This window comes from Podarcis vaucheri (assembly GCF_965113315.1).
Source record: "Podarcis vaucheri genome assembly, chromosome: Z".
NCBI lineage: Eukaryota > Metazoa > Chordata > Lepidosauria > Squamata > Lacertidae > Podarcis > Podarcis vaucheri.
The window spans coordinates 10,360,764-10,380,956 of record NC_138758.1 but is presented as its reverse complement, the minus strand read 5'-3'; the positions used below and the strand labels follow the sequence as shown (position 1 = coordinate 10,380,956).

Here is a 20,193-nt window from a genome sequence, read left to right as displayed (position 1 = left end):
TCATTCGCCAGAAGCGGCTTAGTCATGCTGGCCACATGACCCGGAAGCTGTATGCCGGCTCCCTTGGCCAATAAAGCAAGATGAGCGCCGCAACCCCAGAGTCGGTCATGACTGGACCTAATGGTCAGGGGTCCCTTTACCTTTTTATCCTCTTTCTATAGGGCTAGGCAGACTAAGGGGCAAATGCAGCCATCCCAATGAGAAGGGGGTGGAGTGTGAAGAAAGCAGCCTGGTGTAACCTGGTAAAATTTGCATTGATTGCTCCACCCACTTTTGCCTCTGGCCCCACCCACTACTGGCATGTGGCCCCTGGAAAGTTGCCCTTAACGGAATGTGGTCTTCCTGCCCCTAGAGCATCCAGCACCCCTTTCTTTAAACATTCTCAGGCAAGCACAAGAGGCAAGAGGAAAGCCCTCATAAGCCAGTGTTTGTTGCTGCCTTGGGATTCTTATTTGGGAAATGCTGGCTATTTTAATATGTTAGAGTGAAATGTGTTGTAATCCCTGAATGTTAAAATGTGCGTGAGAGAGGGGGGAGAGAGAGAGAGAGAAGGAGAGAATTTAGCATTCAGGGGAATATTTTATGACACGAGTAGGCCACCTGGTAGTCCCTCTTTATACAATGTCATTACAAAGATGCAAACTGCAACACCTAATGCAAAACAAGTTTCGTGGTTCCTCTCCCTATTGTTGGGGGAGGCGGACACAGCATCACCAAAAGCAATTCCTCTAATTTCATGGTATAAGTCTCTTCTGTCAACTCTTTCCATCTTCAGTTGTGGTCATATGTACTGTCTCATACAGTATGTGTGGGGAAACCAAAATCATAGTTGGGGAGAATTCCTTCCTGTGTCCTATTAAAATGCCATGGCATTCTTAATACTTAGCCAAGCTTGGTGGTAGGTTCCCTCTTCTTCGGGTTTGGTTGCTTACCCTACTGTGTACTCCTGACCAAGTCATTTTTTTTACACCCCTCCACAATTTGTTCCATGCTGCATCTGCTCCTGCCTTGCCTAAATGCACTCAGTCTTCACAAACCTGTAAAGTTCTGAATACTGACGTGCTTCTGACACGATGGCAATGTGAGAAAAGCAGCCCTAGTTGACTTGCAGGATGGGTGACTTATGTTAATTGTTGAGAAGCAGGCCAGAATCTGCTTTGAAACAGTTTGTAGCAGTTTGAGCTTTGCTGTGCTCATTTGCTAAATTTAAACCAGATTATCTCTTTGGGATACAACTGTGTCAGACTTTGGCTTCTTACAGTTTTGAGACTGACATTTTCAGTCTCTCCACAGTTCGTGATTTACAATGTCTATTATGGATCACTCAGTTCTATAGTAATAGTAAGATTATGAAGGACGGCACTGTGGTCTAGACCACTGAGCCTCTTGGGCTTGCTGATTGGAAAGTTGGCGGTTTGAATCCCCGTGACAGGGTGAACTCCCATTGTTCTGTCCCAGCTCCTGCCAACCTAGCAGTTCGAAAGCATGCCAATGCAAGTAGATAAATAGGTACTGCTGTGGTGGGAAGGTAAACAGCGTTTCCATGCGCTCTGGTTTCCGTCACAGTGTTCTGTTGCGCCAGAAGTGATTTAGTCCTGCTGGCCACATGACCCAGAAAGCTGTCTGTGGACAAATGCCGACTCTCTCAGCCTGAAGCGAGATGAGCACCGCACCCTATGGTCACCTTTGACTGGACTTAACCATCCAGGGGTCCTTTAAGATTATGAATATAGGAAGCAGCCTTATAATTGTCACACCACTGGTCCATCTGTCTCGGTATTGTTAGTGTTAGAAACTGAGATATGAAAGCTAGAAGCTAAATGGCACCTTAAACCTAGGTTATGGGCACAACAATGGAATGTCTAAGCATGCTTTTTTATAACAAGAATACAAAGCTGAAAATGAATGAACTGCAGCTGAAATATTATGTTCATTTTTCACATGGTCTATTCCTTCCCCTGCCCACCCACCTAATATTCATAAGAGGGTCTCTTCTCCAGTCTTCAGAGAATAGCTGGAAGCGGGGAGGCAGAAATAGCTCCTTCTTTCCTTCCACTCTGCAGTTTTAATCTGAAATCTTAGGTGCGGTACTGTTCCCAGAGCTCAGAAACTGGTCGTGCTAATGAAATTCCCTGTCGCAAAATGCACTCAAACAATGAGAATTTTGAACACTATTGTCCACACTGGCTAGCAGCAGCTCTCCAGGATGCCAGATGGGGAGTTTTCTCCAGTCCTACCTGGATCTGCCAGGGATTGAACCCTGGCAGAACATCACTGAGCTAAGGCCCTTTCCCTAACAGAAACCACCTGTTATAATTACAAACTTTACCTGTTCTTTGCATCCGTGAAGTGATGTTATAAACACAATCTCTCTGTTCTGATTTGATTATGCTGAATCAAGAAAGCAAAGAACACACAAACAATAGGAGCCTGCCATTGGGTGTATATAATACCAGCATAAGGGACGCGGGTGGCGCTGTGGGTAAAAGCCTCAGCGCCTAGGGCTTGCCGATCATAAGGTCGGCGGTTCGAATCCCCGCGGCGGGGTGCGCTCCCGCTGCTCGGTCCCAGCGCCTGCCAACCTAGCAGTTCGAAAGCACCTCCGGGTGCAAGTAGATAAATAGGTACCCCTTACCAGCGGGAAGGTAAACGGCGTTCCGTGTGCTGCGCCAGCCCCCGGCCTATAGATGTGAGATGGGCGCACAAACCCCAGAGTCTGTCAAGACTGGCCCGTTCGGGCAGGGGTACCTTTACCTTTACCTTTAATACCAGCATATCTCTTTCTCTCTCTCCCTTCTTCCCAGGCTCTCTTAGGAGGTGATTAAAACAAAAGGGACAGTCCTTCATCAGAACTGCATAAACCCATCAAGGACTCATCTGGGTACTTTATGGTGAAAGATCCTTGCTAATTAACTGCCACGGAGTGATGGATTTTCACCCCCAGCCCAGCTGTCACAATGGGCGATGTGAATCATTTGCTCTGGGTTTAAAATGGTGTGATCCTTGAGAAATGGGCCATTTATTGCAATGGAAGCCTGGTGTGTGTGTGTGTGTGTGTGTGTGTGTGTGTGTGTGTTTTCAAAGAAAAAGAATATTAACCATTTAAAGTTCCAGGGAAAATAGCCAGGGAAAGTTTGGGTTTTAAATGAGGGTGCCAGCCTGTCTGGAAGGGCTTCGTACTATACTGTGAAGTTTTCAATGCCTGGAAACATTTGCAAACAATGGCTTTCCACAAAGGAGCAGGAGCTGTGGTAGGAAGCAATGTGGAGGTGAGTGGCATTGGCTGGGTACAAAATAAGCGCAGATCTCCTCTGTCTCAGACAGCAGCCAACTCTGCAAAACTGCAGTTTGCTGCTTGGGGCAAACGTATGGTGCTGTCCATTTTCCATTCTAGATACAGAAGTCATACATACAGGATGGCAGTGGAATCTCAGGTCACATGCACACCTCACATTGAAATCACTGTTATACCACTTTAAAAGTCATGGCCCCACACCCCACAATAAAACCAACAACCCATGGTGACTGTAGCTTGCTAGGGGTGCTGTGAATTGTAGTTCTGAGAGGTATTTAACTAATCACCCTTAGAAGTGGCAGTTCCCATGACTTTCAAAATGGTACCTTAGTGCTTTAAATCTATGGTGTTGATGTGTCCATTACACAGCACTAGTGAAGTGTTAGCATCTTCCCCTGCACCTGAAGTAGATGTCTAGTTTAGGGTGGCCAGGACAGGTCATGGGAACTTAAAAACAGCAAGGGGTCTACTGCCATGCACCCCACCCCCTAGCATCTGCTGCCCAAGGCAGTCACCTCACTTAGCCCAATGGTAGGAGTGGGTCTGCTACAGACAGCCACACTGGTAAGTATGTGCGTGTGAGGAGATTCATAGAAAGAATGTTTCCCATCTCTTTCTCTTTGCATCCCCCAGGAAGCCTCTCCAAAGCTTTACAATGAGGAATGGGGCATGGAGGGTTGCTGGTGGAAGGGCGTTAGCACCCAAAATCAGGCAGAAGCTTTGGCGGTGGTGTCAGGGTGCTGAGCACTTTTTGGGTGTTGGAATTCTAGGAAACATTCAGTCTCACTCTCAATGGGAGCTTGTTCTGTGTGGTCGGTCTGCATGTGGGATGCAGTATTTACGTGGACCTGATATTCCATCTTTGCCACTGCTGGGGACCCAGGGTTGTAAAGATACTACTGTACTGCAGCTCCCAACTCTACTGCAGCCACAGACTCTACTGCCCTGGACAGCTGCTGCCTGTCAGAACAGACAACACTGCGCTAGATGGACAAAGTAGATTGACCTGGTATCAGACAGTTTCCTGAGTTCTTGGAATCTGGAGTATACTGGTTTTTCAGACTCCTTACTTATCTGAACAATCTGCCAATCAGAGCATTGTCTGCTACTCTGACTTAGAGGTGGTTCCAGAAATCCTGCTTTGAAGGCAAAGAGACCATTATTATGGGAGCAATGGGGTGGGGTGGGCTGGGAAGGCTGTGTTTTTATTCATGTATAAATATATTCATATACTGCTCTATCATGAAAAATATATCACAGCTGTGTACAACAATATAAAAGCGTGAAACCAGACAATGAAATCATAAAAGGTTAAAAACTAGATAAAAGGAAATTAAAAACAAACATCAGTACAGTGGTACCTTGGGTTAAGAACTTAATTCGTTCTAGAGGTCCGTTCTTAACCTGAAACTGTTCTTAACCTAAAGCACCACTTTAGCTAATGGGGCCTCCCACTGCCGCTGCGCCACCGCCATACGATTTCTGTTCTCATCCTGAAGCAAAGTTCTTAACCCGAGGTACTATTTCTGGGTTAGCAGAGTCTGTAACCTGAAGTGTATGTAACCTGAAGCGTCTGTAACCTGAGGTACCACTGTAGATCCATTGTGGGGGGTGCATTCTTAACAAGCTGCATAGTCCTGGAGGAATAGAAACGTTTTCAGCAGGCTTTTAAAAGTTGGCACAGAAGGTGCCCACTGAATCTCTATTGGCAGGGAGTTCCACAGGGCTGGGCCAATGACATTAAAAGCTTGATTTCTCAATGTTGTCAAATGAGCCTTGCCAACTTGGGGGATGACCAAAGACACTCCTGCAAATGAACTCAGTGATATATAATATTTCAGGCAATCCCTGAGGTACCCTGGACCCAAGTTGTCAGGGCTTTATAAATCAATACAAGAACCTTGAACCCAGCTCATGCAAGCAAGACCTGATTGCAACAACAGCTCTCCCCTCCAGTGGTTTCCAGCAGCTGTCATTCAGAAGCATAACTGATTATGAAGGCAGATCATAGGCATCATGGCTGGTCCCCTTTGACAGCCTTTACCTCCAGAAATCTGTCTAATCTTCTTTCAGTATCACCCAAAGGACAGGACGTAGGCAGATGTAGGGTGAGGGTTTCACATCCTCACTTTCAGCTTCTGCTAGCCACGTCATGGACTATCATCCTAGAAGTTTTTGTGTCCACTGTCAGGTGCTGTAACAAATGATTTTCGCTCAGCTGAGCAGTTTTAAAATTGTGTCTGCTGACGAATTGGTGCTTTGATTCAGTGACTTACACAGGTCATTAATCTGCATAATTATTCCAGCATTGTGTGCTTATTTGCCTGTATTGTGTTCTTATCGCCCTCCCAGGGTCGCCATGTGAAGACTGGGCAGCTTGCAGCAATCAAGGTTATGAATGTGACGGAGGTGAGCAGAGAGATCACCAGGCTTTGTTGGAAGTGGTGAGGGGCTTCTATAGAAAAGAAGCAGTTTCTAGCTTTCTGACACCCTCTAGTTTGAAGAAGAAATGGAACGGAAGGTTGGTTAGGGGTGGCAACATCTGGCAACTTCAGTTTCTCTTGGTTCCCCCAGCCTTGGTTTTCCAGCCTTAAATTTAGTTTAACAGCTTATGGGTTTGTTTGTTTGTTTGTTTGTTTGTTTGTTTGTTTGTTTGTTTGCTGGCTTGCTGGCTTGTTTTTAAGTTTTCATGAAAATTCCTAAGATTTTAGTTTAAGTTTATCCTAATATATTCATTTTTATACATTTCTGCAAAGCAATCTTTTCCTAATATAATGCATCTCTGTTTGCCATTTTCACAAATATATGCATTTATATGCATGCTTATAACTCTAGCATAGCCATTTTTTCTACATTTTAACTGCCCGGAGAACTGAGAGTTCTTAGGAGTTTGCTGGTTAATACTACAAGTTACAAGAGGGGCGTTATAAGGGACCCGTCCCTGAGTGTTAAAATTATGGCTTCTTTATGGGAGAAAATGATCTGCTTGTATAAATACAGTTCTTTGCACCACACATCCCTTTTCCAAAGGCAACTGAGGATGGTTATATAGGCAGCTGGTCCCGTTTTCAATCATGCTTGTGCAATTGGGGCATGGCAATGGATAATGCTTAGTTGTGTATATTTTTCTGGTCTATAATAATGAAGCAATGGAGCCTCTCCCTACTTATTTCTGGGTGATTATCTGTTTCCAGAGATAGCAAATAGAAGATTTCCTGTTGGTTCACTGCAGCCCCTGCTGCGTTTTCATAACATCACTGCCCCCTGCATATACCAGCCGTTTGCTCTGTGAAATCTAGGCCACTGTAGACAGGCCGGCAACCCACAAGTTGTTGATGCAAATATGTCTTTCAATTCCCCACCCCACCAGTTGTTTAAAAAAAGAAAGAGGTGGGGGGGGCAGTTTTTATTTGCTGCCACCCAGCTTGCAAATTGGTGTGGCAGGACTACAAATCTGAGTGGATACATTGGGCTCCCTACTACCAGCTAGACGGTTGACCCAGTGTTGGCTTCTCTGACTGGTGGTAGCTGTCAAAGGTTTTGTACTGAAGTCTTTTTCAAAAAAAAAAAAAAGGAATAAAACATGGACTATGAATCATCATGATTGACCTGGAAGGGAGAAATCTGACCATTTGGGACCCCCTGCGTCATCAGTGGTTCCCTGCTCAAGGACGTTTTGCATTGGTTTGCCAAAACAAGTTATACTCTCACTCTTGATTAGGCGACACGGCTGCTTTTCTAATCATAATGCCAAGGTCTCTGAGAGCCATTATCAAAAGCAGCAGAAATGCAAACTGATCAGCTTGTACAGGGGAGACAGACATTGCACAGCGTCATCCGTTTCAAGCCATCATGGCTCTTCTTCTGTGTGCACAAAACATACCATAACTGCTGAGTGTGGTCCACATTGCAGGCCTAGCAGGACCCAGATCAACACCTGGGATCTCCTGGGTACAAGGCTTTGTCACGGAGCTGCTGCCATTGAAAAGGCTTTTTCTTTTCTTTCCTTTTTTTGCACCCTCGGCTTTTAAAGTGGCTGTGAAGTGTAGTTTGCTCTGTTTGAAGGACTCTGGCAGCTTAGTGGCTCTGGGTCCCCCTTCATTTTTAAGCTTTGATCTTGAGCCACTTCATTGTAAACTGCTCAGGCAGCAGGATGCTGTGGTGATCACCCTGGGACGATTTGCCCATCTGTCAGGAAGAGCTGCTTCAGTGTCGAGCTTTTGGGAGGGGCCTGGGAACTTTCAGTCTGCTGCATTGGATATGAGAGTCAGTGTGGTTTTTGCAAGTATCTCCCCAGCGCCCGCACTTCCTGTTATCTGACAGAATTAACTGGGCAGGGCGCTTTTTTGACAAGATCAAAGTCTCGGTTGCATTCTTCTTTTTGAGGGGAAACGGATATAACGAAGGCAGCTGCCAGACACTCTAGTTCATTCGGCTCTTGTTCCTTTGTGTTCCTCCATTCATAATGCCAGATAAGTACTGCAAACTAATCATAAATTCACACAGTGGATTTCAAGGCTGTTATTCAACTGATGGCTGGGACCCACCAGTGGATCGTAGCCTGATTGCAAGGTGGGTTGCAACAGGAGCACTCCCACCATTCAAATGTATGGTAGAAGATTAAGAGATGGGTCTTCAAAGGTATATTTGGACCCTAAATGGGTCTGGGGCCTGAAAAGATTAAAGGTGCCTGCTTTTTATTGTATGCATTATGGCAATAAGAGCAGCTCTGTAAGATACCCAAGATTAGTAGCCCTAAAGTGTAGTTGGAGGTTGCCTTTGAGATAACGGTGGCACAATAGCTCAGTTGTTCAGTACATGCTTTCCATGTGAAAGACCCCAGGTTCAGTTTCCAGCAACTCCATGTAGGAATGGAAAAGCAGCCAGCACACGTTGTAGAACATCCTTCCTCAATCTTGGGTCATCAGATGTTGTTGGGCCACACATCCCACCACCCTTGACCACTCTGGCAATGAAGGATGGGGGTGTTAGGGGTTGAAGTCTGGCAGTATCTGGAGACCCAAGATTGCTGACTCCTGGTGTAAACAATACCAAGCAAGATGGAACTATGGTCTGCCTCCAAATAGCTTCATATGGGTGTCTTTTTTGTGGGGGGGGGCATTTTAATGCTGCTACTGTAGTCCATTTCACAACACTGATGCACAATTTGCATGCACAGGTTATCCCTTCCATATAAACGTGCAAGCACCTAAGTAGGATCAGCTACATTGTTCGCTGAATCTGTGGTAGATTTTCACGCCTTTTTTTTTTTTTTACAAGAACGTTAACACAGCAATGGCTTCTCAGTGAATGGGTGCCAGGTTTTCAAGGGAAGACCAGCTGCTTTGTACTATTTTGCAGAAAGCTGAGCTGATAGCCTGTGACAGGTACCCCTCTGAGCCCTGTGCTCCAGGTGGTTGTTGGGTAGCCTTCTTCCAAATCTAAATCCAGCCCACCTAGTGAGTTTATGGTGGATGCGAAGCATAGCTTTTGCGTTTCGAAAAATTGGGGAAAGATTTATAATGCTTTGTAATGCCTTTGAAAAGTGCTCGGAAACTTCAGCTTTGGGAGCATGCAGCTCTTTTTACAACAGCTCTACTGGCTGGCTACCTGTCTGTTTCTGACAACAATTCAAAGTGCCATTTATGACCTATAAAGCCCTATATGACTTAAGTCAACAGTGTCTGAAAGTCCAAGCTGTCTGAAAGACTTACAGTCCTACCTCGGGTTGAATATGCTTCATGTTGAGCGCGTTTGAGTTGCGCTCTGCGGCAACCCAGAAGTAACGGAGCGCGTTACTTCCAGGTTTCGCCGCTCGCGCATGCGCAGACGCTCAAAATGACATCACGCACATGCGCAGAAGCGGCGAAAAGCGACGCGCACGTTTCCATCCCGAGGTACCACTGTACTGTATTCCCTCATATGCACCTGCCCAGGTTCTAATACCTTCAGGGGAGGCCCTCCTCTCAGTTCCGCCACCCACAGCCACACTGTGGAGAGGGCCTTCTCGGTGGCTGCTCTCAGACTTTGGAACTCCCTCCCTAGAGAAGCTAGATTGGCTCCCTCATTGTTGTCCTGCTGTCAGGTTAAGACCTTCTTGTTCCAACGTGGTTTTAAGAACTGACTGTTTTAAGACCCTCCAAGTGTCCCTATTTTCCAGGGACTTCCCTGATTTAGAGAAATCGTCCCGGTTTCTGATTTGATCCCAGAATGTCCCACTTTCCCTTAAGACATCCCTATTTTCATTGGAGAAATATTGGAGGGTAAGGAGTTGTCTCAACTCTCAGCTGTCTGAAGACAATCCTCTATAGAGAAGTTTTTTAATGTTTTATTATGTTTTTATGTATGTTGGAAGCTGCCCAGAATGGCTGGGGCAACCCAGTAAGATGTGTGGTGTAGAAATAGTAAAATTATCATTATGGAATGGGGCGCCCCTATTTTCAGTGGAAAAATGTTGAAGGGTATGTGCTTTTAATGAGGGGTCTGGTGCTATGCTGTTTTTGTGGGGATTATATTTTTTTAACAGTATATTCTGAGTTGGCACCTGTCTGTCTCAGGAGACAATGTGTTCTGAACTGCAGGCCCAAAGGAAGGTTCATGGGAATGGTTGGGTGCAGGTATACCAAAAAAGGCTCTCAAAAAAAGTAGCACCTACAAAAAGGTGTAGACTTACAGGAAATTACCCTGCCAGGTTTACAGAAGGACACTGTAGTAAGGAGATAGCTTGTCCACACCCAAGCAACATTTATAAGTTCTTTAGAAAACAAAGCAGCACCTGACCAGATGAGGGCATGTGGCAAATACCCAAATCTTGCACATTGTTCCCTGTTCTGGGCTCAGAGCCCAACACCTCAAGCCCCCAAATAAGGATAACTTCAAAGCAGGCCAATTAGCTTGTATCAAAGCAAGCACATATAAACACATATGCTACCATAAAAACAGCTACCAATTAATTGTGGGGTTATCTTGACTACCAAGATGGCGGTTGCAGAGCTTCCAGAACAGTTCACCTTTGGTTCAACACACAATGGAAGAATGTACCTTTGGGGGTAAAGTCAAACATTTGGAGAGTTACAGCACCTGCTGTAGTTTTTGAAACCAATACGGGTGAGACATGTTTTGTTGCAGCTGGGGCAGATGAAGGTGTCTGGTTGTGCTTCTGCAGGTGCACCTTGGTGTGTCTTCTCTCTGTGCTCCTCCCAGTGGTCATTCCTCCTCTGGTCCCTGCTGTGGATACGTAACTTAAATGTCTGTCTTTAGGCACTGTGATCGTCTGCAAGGGCTTTCCACATGGCTGAGTTAATGCTGCCAGTTTATGTTGTCATGTGATAGATAGATGATAGATAGATAGATAGATAGATGATAGATAGATAGATAGATAGATGATGATAGATGATGATGATGATAGATAGATAGATGATAGATAGATAGATAGATAGATAGATAGATAGATAGATAGATAGATAGATAGATGATAGATAGATATATAGATATAGATATGTTTTGGAGTTTTTTTTGTCTTTTTTTTAGCTGTCTTACTTTATCTGTAAGATGCCTTGTGTCCCTGCCAGGGGAAAAGGTGGGGTATGAATAAATATATACTAATAATAATACTTATAGAGGAGGTCATCGGAAATGACGTTAGCCATAATGTGAATGTCTTTCTTTTGAGGTTAAAGGCGTGTGCTTTGCACCTTAGGTCTGGGTGGCTTTCAGATTGGTTTCTGAATGTAAACATCAACCCAAGAAATAGCACATGTCAAGCAAGCAACATCTCCTTCGCATGTCAGAGCTGCTTTGAACAACAGTTTGTTCAAAGCTGGCTCTGCCATAGGGCAAAACGAGGCAGTGGCCTCAGAAAACTGTTTCTGAAAGAGCAGAGAGCATACAATTCAGATTAATGGACCTAAGTGAGGCATATCCATTAATGGGTGTAATTTGAGAAGGACCAGCATTGAAAAGAGCCTAGTATTTCTTACTGCCAGGGAGGTGGTGAGGTGCTTGTAGGATTTTCTGCTTCAAGGTTACAGAGTAACTTGGCTAGCCTTGGGCAATATGTACCACCATGATGTGTGAGGTGTAAGGTACCATTTGGTTCTCTCCCTCAGACAGCAAAATGCCTTAGACTGGTCCTGCTGTTGTTTACAGGTCAGATACTACCTAAGCAAATTCTGGGTGCTTTGATCCTCATTGCACTGGAGAGCAATTTCCATCAGCATCATGACATATGGAAGTAGTGCATTTAACATCATTGAAATATACTCAGAGTCGAGAGTGGACTTCATGCTCTTTATTCAGCTCATAGTAGTGAGGAGAAATGGAAGTTCCCCCAGAATGTCTGCTTTATATACATTACTTACACAATGGGCCCCACATGATTGGCTAATTCTGGGATTCTCCTGTAGGCCAATCAGGTTGCGGATTCACTTCCACCTGGAGCTGGATTGGGTGGCTCCTGTGGACGAATCAGACTACTGCATCATGGATCCTATTGTTCTAGGACCAATCAGACTGCTGCATTTTGGATCCTATTCAACTCAGTACATAACAGTCATATGCACCTAGGCCCTTAGCAGTTGGTGGACCTGTTTGCCAAGCACTTGTCCAGTCTCGTTTTAAAGCTCCAAGCTTGTGGCAGTGAGTTCCACAAACACTGCCTTGAGTAGTCTTTCTTCACTGAGCTCAGGTCAGGCTCCTGAGAACTCTCTCTGTATATTGATGCCCCTGTAATCTCCCCACCCTTCTTTTTGCCGTAGGATGAAGAAGAGGAAATCAAACTGGAAATAAACATGTTGAAGAAATATTCCCATCACAGGAACATTGCAACATATTATGGAGCATTTGTAAAGAAAAGTCCAGTGGGTCAGGATGACCAGCTGTGGGTAGGTATCCAGTTTTCTCTTTGTGCAACTTTAAAGGTCCCTGTTTAATCCGTTACTCTAAGTGCCCATTTAGGGAATAGAGGTTTCCCCCCATTCAGCTCCTTTATATCCTCTCTTTTTCTCTCTCCCTCTCCCCTCTTCATTCCTTGCTTCCTGAACTAAGGGAGTAATTCGGTGTCACACTTTCCCCAACATTCTGTCAGGGCAAGCATTTCAGAACAATTCCCTTCCCCTTCCATTGCACTGGTAGAAGCTTCCACTACTGGGACCAGTTAGTAGAATCAGGGTGTAGAAGAATTTCCGAAAATTCCTTTACAGTGGTACCTCGGGTTACGTACTTAATTCGTTCCGGAGGTCTGTTCTTAACCTGAAACTGTTCTTAACCTGAAGCACCACTTTAGCTAATGGGGCCTCCTGCTGCCGCCACGCTGCCAGAGCCCGATTTCTGTTCTCATCCTGAAGCAAAGTTCTTAACCTGAGGTACTATTTCTGGGTTAGTGGAGTCTGTAACCTGAAGCGTCTGTAACCTGAAGCGTCCATAACCCCAGGTACCACTATACAGTACATACACAGCTGCTCATTGCACTCTGCATATATCATCTTATCAGGAAGTCTGTTCCGCATGAAATGAGAACCAGGCCTTTAGTGTGGTGGCACCTACCATTCGAAACTCTCGTTACATATCATATAGGAACCATTTTTATTATTATTGGCACCCATTGAAGACTTTCCTCTTTCAACAAGCCTTCTAAGTAGAGATTGTTATCCTATTATTTATTTTTATTTCTATTTATTGCATTTATATATCACATTTATCTTCAAAGGAACTCAAGGTGTTGAGCATGGCTCTCCCTCCCCCCCCCCCATTTCACCCTCACAACAGGATAGGCTCAAAGATGGTGACTGGCCCAAGGTCACCCAGAGAGCATCATGGTTTGAGTACAGGTTCGAACCTTGCTCTCCCAGGTTAGAGAACCATTAGGCCACACTGGCTTGCACTGCACCAACCTCCCCATTGGCTGACCTTTCCTTTCCCACCTCCCAGCAAGCAGCAGCAATGTGGCCAAGCAGCAGTCACAGGTGAGCAGAGGCACTCCACATTTTCCGCCACTGTTTGTAACTAATCTAGGTCAGAAGGAAGGAAAGGAGAATGAGGAGTGGATGAACCATGCTTGTCCTGGGAAGGCAAACACTTCCCTTTTTCCTCTGTTCACAAGGGACACCAGTGCATAGATCAGGAAGCTATTTGGCTTATTCTGCCTGCAGTTTAGTATCTGGGAGACATGGGCTAATATTTTGTTAGGGAGGATCATACATTAGTGCAGAACATGGGACTCATTGGCCTTCAGGTCTTCTCCATGCCTGTAACTTTGTGGCTGCATAGGGAGATCAGTCATGGTTATCGACCATCTGGAAGCCGACTGATGGCCACTGTAATTGCCGTTTTGCACAGTTGTCCATGAAATTAGCAGTTGTGACCAGAGCAAAGGAATCTAATAGATGCAAATGTTGACTGTGGCATTAGAAGGTGCTTTAGTTATATATACATATTTTAAAAGGTTATTACAGGCAAGATGGAAACAACGGGAACATTAGCAACTTAATGCAGTGTGTGTCTGCATGAGTATGTTTGTTTTTAATATCGTTGACCAGCAGCCATTCCATCAGGCTGTAGTAGAGAGAGAGGCAAGGCAATTTCAATGGCTCTCCCAAGACGCCTGCTCCATCTGGTTCTTTCTGTCCTCAGCTGTCATCTAGCAACAGCCATTTCTTCAGGCAGATGGAAAGCAAGATCTCACCATCAGCTTGGCTGAGAGACCAGCTTCATTTGGTCCCTCCTCTTCTCGCTGAACATTTTCCATTCCAGATGGTCTTTATAAGAGCTGCTATGTAGCTTTTACAAACTGGGGTCTGAATTTGTGTGTTTTCCTCTTCCCTCCTCTTCCTTTCTTCTTTATGTGTTGTGTCTTTTAGATTGCAAGCAGGAACTGGCTTGTGTGTGTTTCTTTTAACTGATACAAGTCACTTTGGGAGGTCTTGTGACTAAAAGGCATGGTTAAAAAAATTGCTGCTGATAAATAAATAAACCTGGTAAATGTGCTGAAAATAATTGCTAATTAGTTTACAGGGTTTGCTTTGTGTGCTTGATTGGTACCTGTAGCAAAAGTGATACCTAAAGACACCCCAAAATTAAGAACTGGTCAAATCCTAGTATTAACAGGAGCTTGAAGATGCTCTTCTTCCATCCTTGAACAGTCACTTTCTAAAGCGGATCCAGCCCATTCATTATTTGAGATGGCATGGAATAACAACATAGCGGTCCCCACCCTTTTGCCAGCCATTAGATTCACTTGGCAAGTGCTAGGAACACAGTAATTATTCAGCTATACATGCACAGGACACCTACACGCACTCAGTTCAGATGGCATGCCCAAACCACAATTTGTCTCCCGGGGCAGTGATTGTTTATTTTCTAAATGTATTAGACACTCAGTATCTTTTGCTCTCTGGGCATCATATGAGAAAACAGTAAAAAACAGGATAAAACCACAAAACACAGCAGCATACAATATTGAAGCCACAGCAGGTAAACCAATTGACACTGGTCAAACCTTAATCAAATCGCTTTAAATTAAAGTAATGACTGCTCCCCACATTAAATGGGGGGCGCCCTTTGTGTGGTCGCGCACATCCCCCCTGGACCCTATGTGGCACCATTAGCACAGTCTTGGCTTCGCCTCCCCCCAGGTGGGATACCTGGAGGTCTCCGCCTACCTCAGCCAGTTGCCCAATCCGGCCTGGGGAGGCGTTGCCAAGGTGATCAGGCCAGGTAGGCGGAGGGACTACCTGCCCACACAATAGGGGGAGGATCTTACCAATAAATAAATAAAATGTTGTGTTTAACTCCAGCCAGGTAAATAATAATAATGTACCTGTTTCTTAAATTTCTTCTTTTCAGCAATAAATAACTGTGCTTTTGCTCTTCCCCAGCTGGTGATGGAATATTGTGGAGCTGGGTCTGTGACAGATTTGGTGAAGAAGACAAAAGGAAACTGTTTCAAAGAAGACTGGATTGCGTATATATGCAGAGAAGTTCTCAGGGTAGGAGCCACCTCCATGAAAGCAAACATTAATTTTTGTTTGAGTCAGACTTGGGATGGCATGCATCTGACACCATCATACGTACTAAGTGTAAACTCAAGAGCTGTGCTATGATGACTTCGCCTATGGAGCTACTGGAAAATGAGGAAGTTATCAGCAGCACTTCAGGGGAATTCTGATGTTTTCGGAAGTAGAAAAGAGAGGAGAAAGCGGGGATTCCATGTAGCCCAGTGAGCTTGCTCTGTGGCAATGGAATGGCAGTCTGTGAGGAGGGGAGGCAGAAGCCAGACAGTACTGTTAGAAGAGCAGCTGGCCCCATGCATGGAGGTAGCACCCTTTCTTAAAATTAAACCTCAGAGAACTGCAACATCTTACCTAGCAACCTAAATTTTGATTCTAGAATCTGTATTTTTCAATGTAAGCAGTGCCAGCATGTGCCATGGGTGCAGTCATCTCCCTGAGTTATTGGTCCTCTTGCTGAGGATTGTGGGCTTCCCATCAGAGCATCTGGTGCTGGACACTGCGAGAACAGGATCCTGGACTAAATGGGCCTTGGCTTGATCCAGCAGGGCTGTTCTTATGTTTTTAGGTCCTTATCCTTAGCCTATCTAGACAGCGCACAATGTCAACACTATTGGGCAAGTCACCATACTGTCAACTGCATTGCAATATGTTCTTTATTTCAAGGATCTCCCGCCCACTACCCACCACAGATGATTATCTTTAGATGCTGAATGAATGAGGCAGTGAGAGAGGTCATTTCCTCACCCAAGATACAAGCTTTGTTGTCTAGTTTGAATAGAAGCAGGAAGGGACAAGATAGCTCAGTGTGTTTTTTTTTTATCTTCCAGGGATTAGCACACTTACATGCTCATCATGTTATCCACCGAGACATTAAAGGGCAGAATGTGCTCCTGACAGAAAATGCTGAAGTGAAGCTAGGTATGTGTTCCTTGTCTTTTTTTGATGGGGACTGTTATGTGCTACTGAATGCATCCCTTGCTGCTACAACGCACAACGAGTAGCGAAGCTTCAGAGGTAACTGTAGCGTTGTAAACAGGGACACTTGAAGGATTTCACATTTGTGAATTTTGAGGCAAACAGACCCTGATCCACAGCCCCCAGACTAATGTGGGGTTCAGAATGTAATCAGGTTCCTCACATCTCTGAATTCTGTAGTGCAGTTCTCAGCTCGAAAAGCCTTCTTAAAAGCACTAAGGTGCATACATTAAGAAATGCATACATTGAAATAAAATACATATACAGTGGTACCTCTGGTTAAGTACTTAATTTGTAGGTCCGTTCTTAACCTGAAACTGTTCTTAACCTGAAGCACCACTTTAGCTAATGGGGCCTCCTGCTGCCACCACGCCGCCAGAGCCCGATTTCTGTTCTCACCCTAAAGCAAAGTTCTTAACCCGAGGTACTATTTCTGGGTTAGCGGAGTCTGTAACCTGAAGTGTATGTAACCTGAAGTGTATGTAACCCGAGGTACCACTGTATAAATATGACTTTGCATATCCACTCATTGAAATTTGTGAATATAAGATTAACTAAGAAAAACAGGGCAGAATGGATTTGTGAATGAATGCCAGCAAAATGGCTGTGGCCTGGAAAGAGGCAGATCCACCCATCCCTTGTCACGAAGATACAGAATTATTGAGAATTATATTTTTGGGGGGAGTGGCACCTTTCCCTTTAATTTTTCTTTCCTTCTTTGTAATACACACTTGGAAGCATATAGTTAAGTTTTCTCATCAAGTGAAGAAAATCACCTGTAGCTCCTTCAGTGAGACTAGAGACGGAGTCTGAAGAGTGATTTAAGGAGTTGTTATACCTTTGTCCTCAGGATTTGCTCACATATGCATGCCCATAATTTGATGACATAATTTGACAGCTTGACTATAATTTGACACCCGCAGTACCAAGTGTTGTAGGCAGCACGAGTGATCAAAGCAGCTCAAACACCACAGATAGAATATTTAGTCTTAGCTCAGATGGAGTGCATGTTGTGCGGGCTCAGCTCAGGGACAACAGGAACCCATGGCTTCCCGTGGTGAGAATAATATGTGGCAGCACTTGCAACATATGAACGGATCGCTTGTAGCACAGACTTTGTATAGATAAATATATTTATATTTGGAATAAGTTTATACAGAAAATAGTAAGTTATTAATAATCATATATGTATTAGCATTTATAAGAACCGTGTATAAATTAGCACATATTGAACTTGGTTCTTCTTTTTTCACTTTATTTTGTAAACACACACACACACACACACGGTGAACCTTCAGCTTACATGCTTCCCTCTCTGCCTTGTTTGTGCCTGTGAGGAGATTGGAAGCATCCATTTACAGTTTTAACCAAGCCACAGTTCCTTGTGATGCCCTAAATCAAAGGACTGTTTGATTTAATTATAGCTAGGGGGAACAAGCCAGGATTACACCAAGGTTTCTAATCCTGACTTGCTCTTGAACACTAAGCAAGCCATAGTTCCCCAAGGTTGCACGTTACAGGGAACTTTGGTTAGCTTAAAATCAGAAGCTCCTCTTCCTTGATAGTACAAATCAGGAGAGAGGGAATGCATTAGCTTAAGGCTTTCCATTGTTTCTTGCCATAGTGGGAAACAATGGTTTTCCATTACATCTAACTGAAGCCTATATCTGCATATGTTCAGCCATTGTCTGTCCTTCTGATTAATTAGATGTATTATATATACATAAATGTGTGGGCGAGAAAAGCATTAGTTTTGAAGGGGGGAAATGCATTTTTACTTTTCACAATGATGCCTACATATGCATAGCAGGCACCATCTCTAAAGAGATGCTCCCTCATGTGCAAAAGAGGAATGCCTTTTCAAAGGAGGGCATTTGAAGAGGCATTCTCACCCTTCAAAAACATGCAAGAAGCATCACTGTGTGATGAAGAACTAGGAATGTCCATTCTAAGAGGGTATTTGAAAAGTGATTCCCACCTGCCTAAGAGAAGAGGAATGCATCTTAGAATGTGGAGTTATAAGTACTTACATTTCTAAAAAGCGTTAACATTAAAAAAATAAAAAAACACCTTCCTGATTCACTTGGACCAAGTTTTTAATCAGTCTCAATTAAATGGGCTATATCCAATGTTCATTTTCAGCTAATGCAAGTTTTATTGTTGTGCAAGAGCAGAACCCAATGCAATAGCTGCATTGCAATAGCTGCACTATCAGAAACTGGTGCAACAGGTTGTGAAATCTATTGCACAACAAAGTTACCAGCAACCTGCTTAGGTTGGTTGTGCAACGGTGTTTCGCTAGTGCAAAACATTTCACCAGCAGAACAAGCATATCGCTGAATGACTTTTAACTTAGCAGTACATTGGACATGAGACAATGTAATTGCTTGATTAACTGAGCATTTTATGCCTCCTCATCACCTCAAGCACAATGTTTTGACTGGATTCAGTTCATGCATTCAGCTGCACGTCACCAAGAGCATATGAGGGCCCTTCCCTGTGGTCGGGCTCTGCTTTTTTGCAACCAGCTGTGTGGTTCCACGCACCCCTCGCTTGCTTCATTGCTTGTGCCTGCTTGGCTTTTGCAGTGGATTTTGGAGTGAGTGCCCAACTAGACAGGACAATTGGCAGAAGGAACACATTCATTGGGACCCCCTACTGGATGGCACCAGAGGTCATTGCTTGTGATGAAAACCCAGAGTCAACATATGACTACAGAGTAAGTCCTGTTGCTGCTGGCTGACCTCCTGCTCACCTCCTCTCCAAGCACTTTGGCCAAAACATGCTTTGTTCTCACTTCTTTCTTTGCTCTGGAAACAAAGATGTTTGTTTTTTTCCTCCACTTCTTTAAATCAACCACTGTGATCTGCACCACAACAGTCTTCCACCTCATAAATATTGCCTTATGTACTCTTCTGTATCCAGCCCTCCTTTGTCCCCTATGCCGCCTTCCAGTCCACGGCTATTTCTTCCACAGCATCCCTTCTGTATCTAAAGTCAGCTCCCTGTTTTTTTGTTTTGATCACATTACACCTTCACTGTTGTTTTCTCCCTCTGTTTTCTTGCTCAGTTCTGATTCCCCTTCAGTCACTTTGCTCTCACTTAAAACCTTGGCCAATGAACAGAATAAACAGGTGTTTTGTTGCTGTAATAGAGTTTGGATGAGAGGGGAAAGGAAGGAGAAGAGCCCTTGAAGTATAACGTTTTAAGACTTTCCATAGTTGGGAAGTGACAGTTGACAACTGGGAGAGGATGGAAGTGGTTTGCTTGAGTGGGAATGGGTTTAGGAAATTAGTAGCTCTGATCCTGTTCATCAGAGATTTCAGTTTACCTGAGAATTTATTTTTATTGTTTCTTAATTAAACACTCTGTCTGGGGTTAACCCTAAGTACCATATTTTTCGCCCTATAGGACGCACTTTTTCCCCTTCAAAAATGAAGGGGAAATGTGTGTGCGTCCTATGGGGCGAATGCAGGCTTTCACTGAAGCCTGGAGAGCGAGAGGGGTCAGTGCGCACCGACTGCTCTCGCTCTCCAGGCTTCAGGAAGCTATCCGCAAGCCTTGGGAGCCTGCGGGAGTTCCCGCCAGGCTCCCACAGCTTGCGCAGAGCTGCCTCTAAACCCAAAGCCCAGGCGCACTGAGCAGTCACGCCCGGTCTTCAGATACCTCTGCGCAAGCCGTGGGAGGGCTCCCATGGCTTGCGGAGAGCAGCCTGTTCTGGGGGCTGGGGAAGCTCCAGCTTCCCCCGCCCCAGCCCTGCGCCTGGGGGGGGAATATTTTTTTTCTTTATTCCCCCCCAAAAAAACTAGGTGCATCCTATGGGCCAGTGTGTCCTATGGGGCAAAAAATACGGTAATTGCCAGTGAAAGTAGGCTTAAAAGGATTGAACGCCTATCCCTATATCTGAAGAAGTGT

At 44.6% G+C, this 20,193-nt stretch overlaps 1 protein-coding gene across 1 annotated transcript in view; it reads left to right on the top strand.

Annotated features, from left to right (window-relative positions):
• The window catches only part of NRK (Nik related kinase), a 124,605-nt gene that overhangs the window by 20,825 nt on the left and 83,587 nt on the right, over nt 1–20,193 (top strand). Inside the window, exons 3-7 of the mRNA XM_082207177.1 lie at nt 5,648–5,704; nt 12,052–12,177; nt 15,169–15,279; nt 16,131–16,221; nt 18,867–18,997. Coding sequence (XP_082063303.1) covers nt 5,648–5,704; nt 12,052–12,177; nt 15,169–15,279; nt 16,131–16,221; nt 18,867–18,997 — 516 coding nt within the window. The remainder of the gene's footprint in view (nt 1–5,647; nt 5,705–12,051; nt 12,178–15,168; nt 15,280–16,130; nt 16,222–18,866; nt 18,998–20,193) is intronic.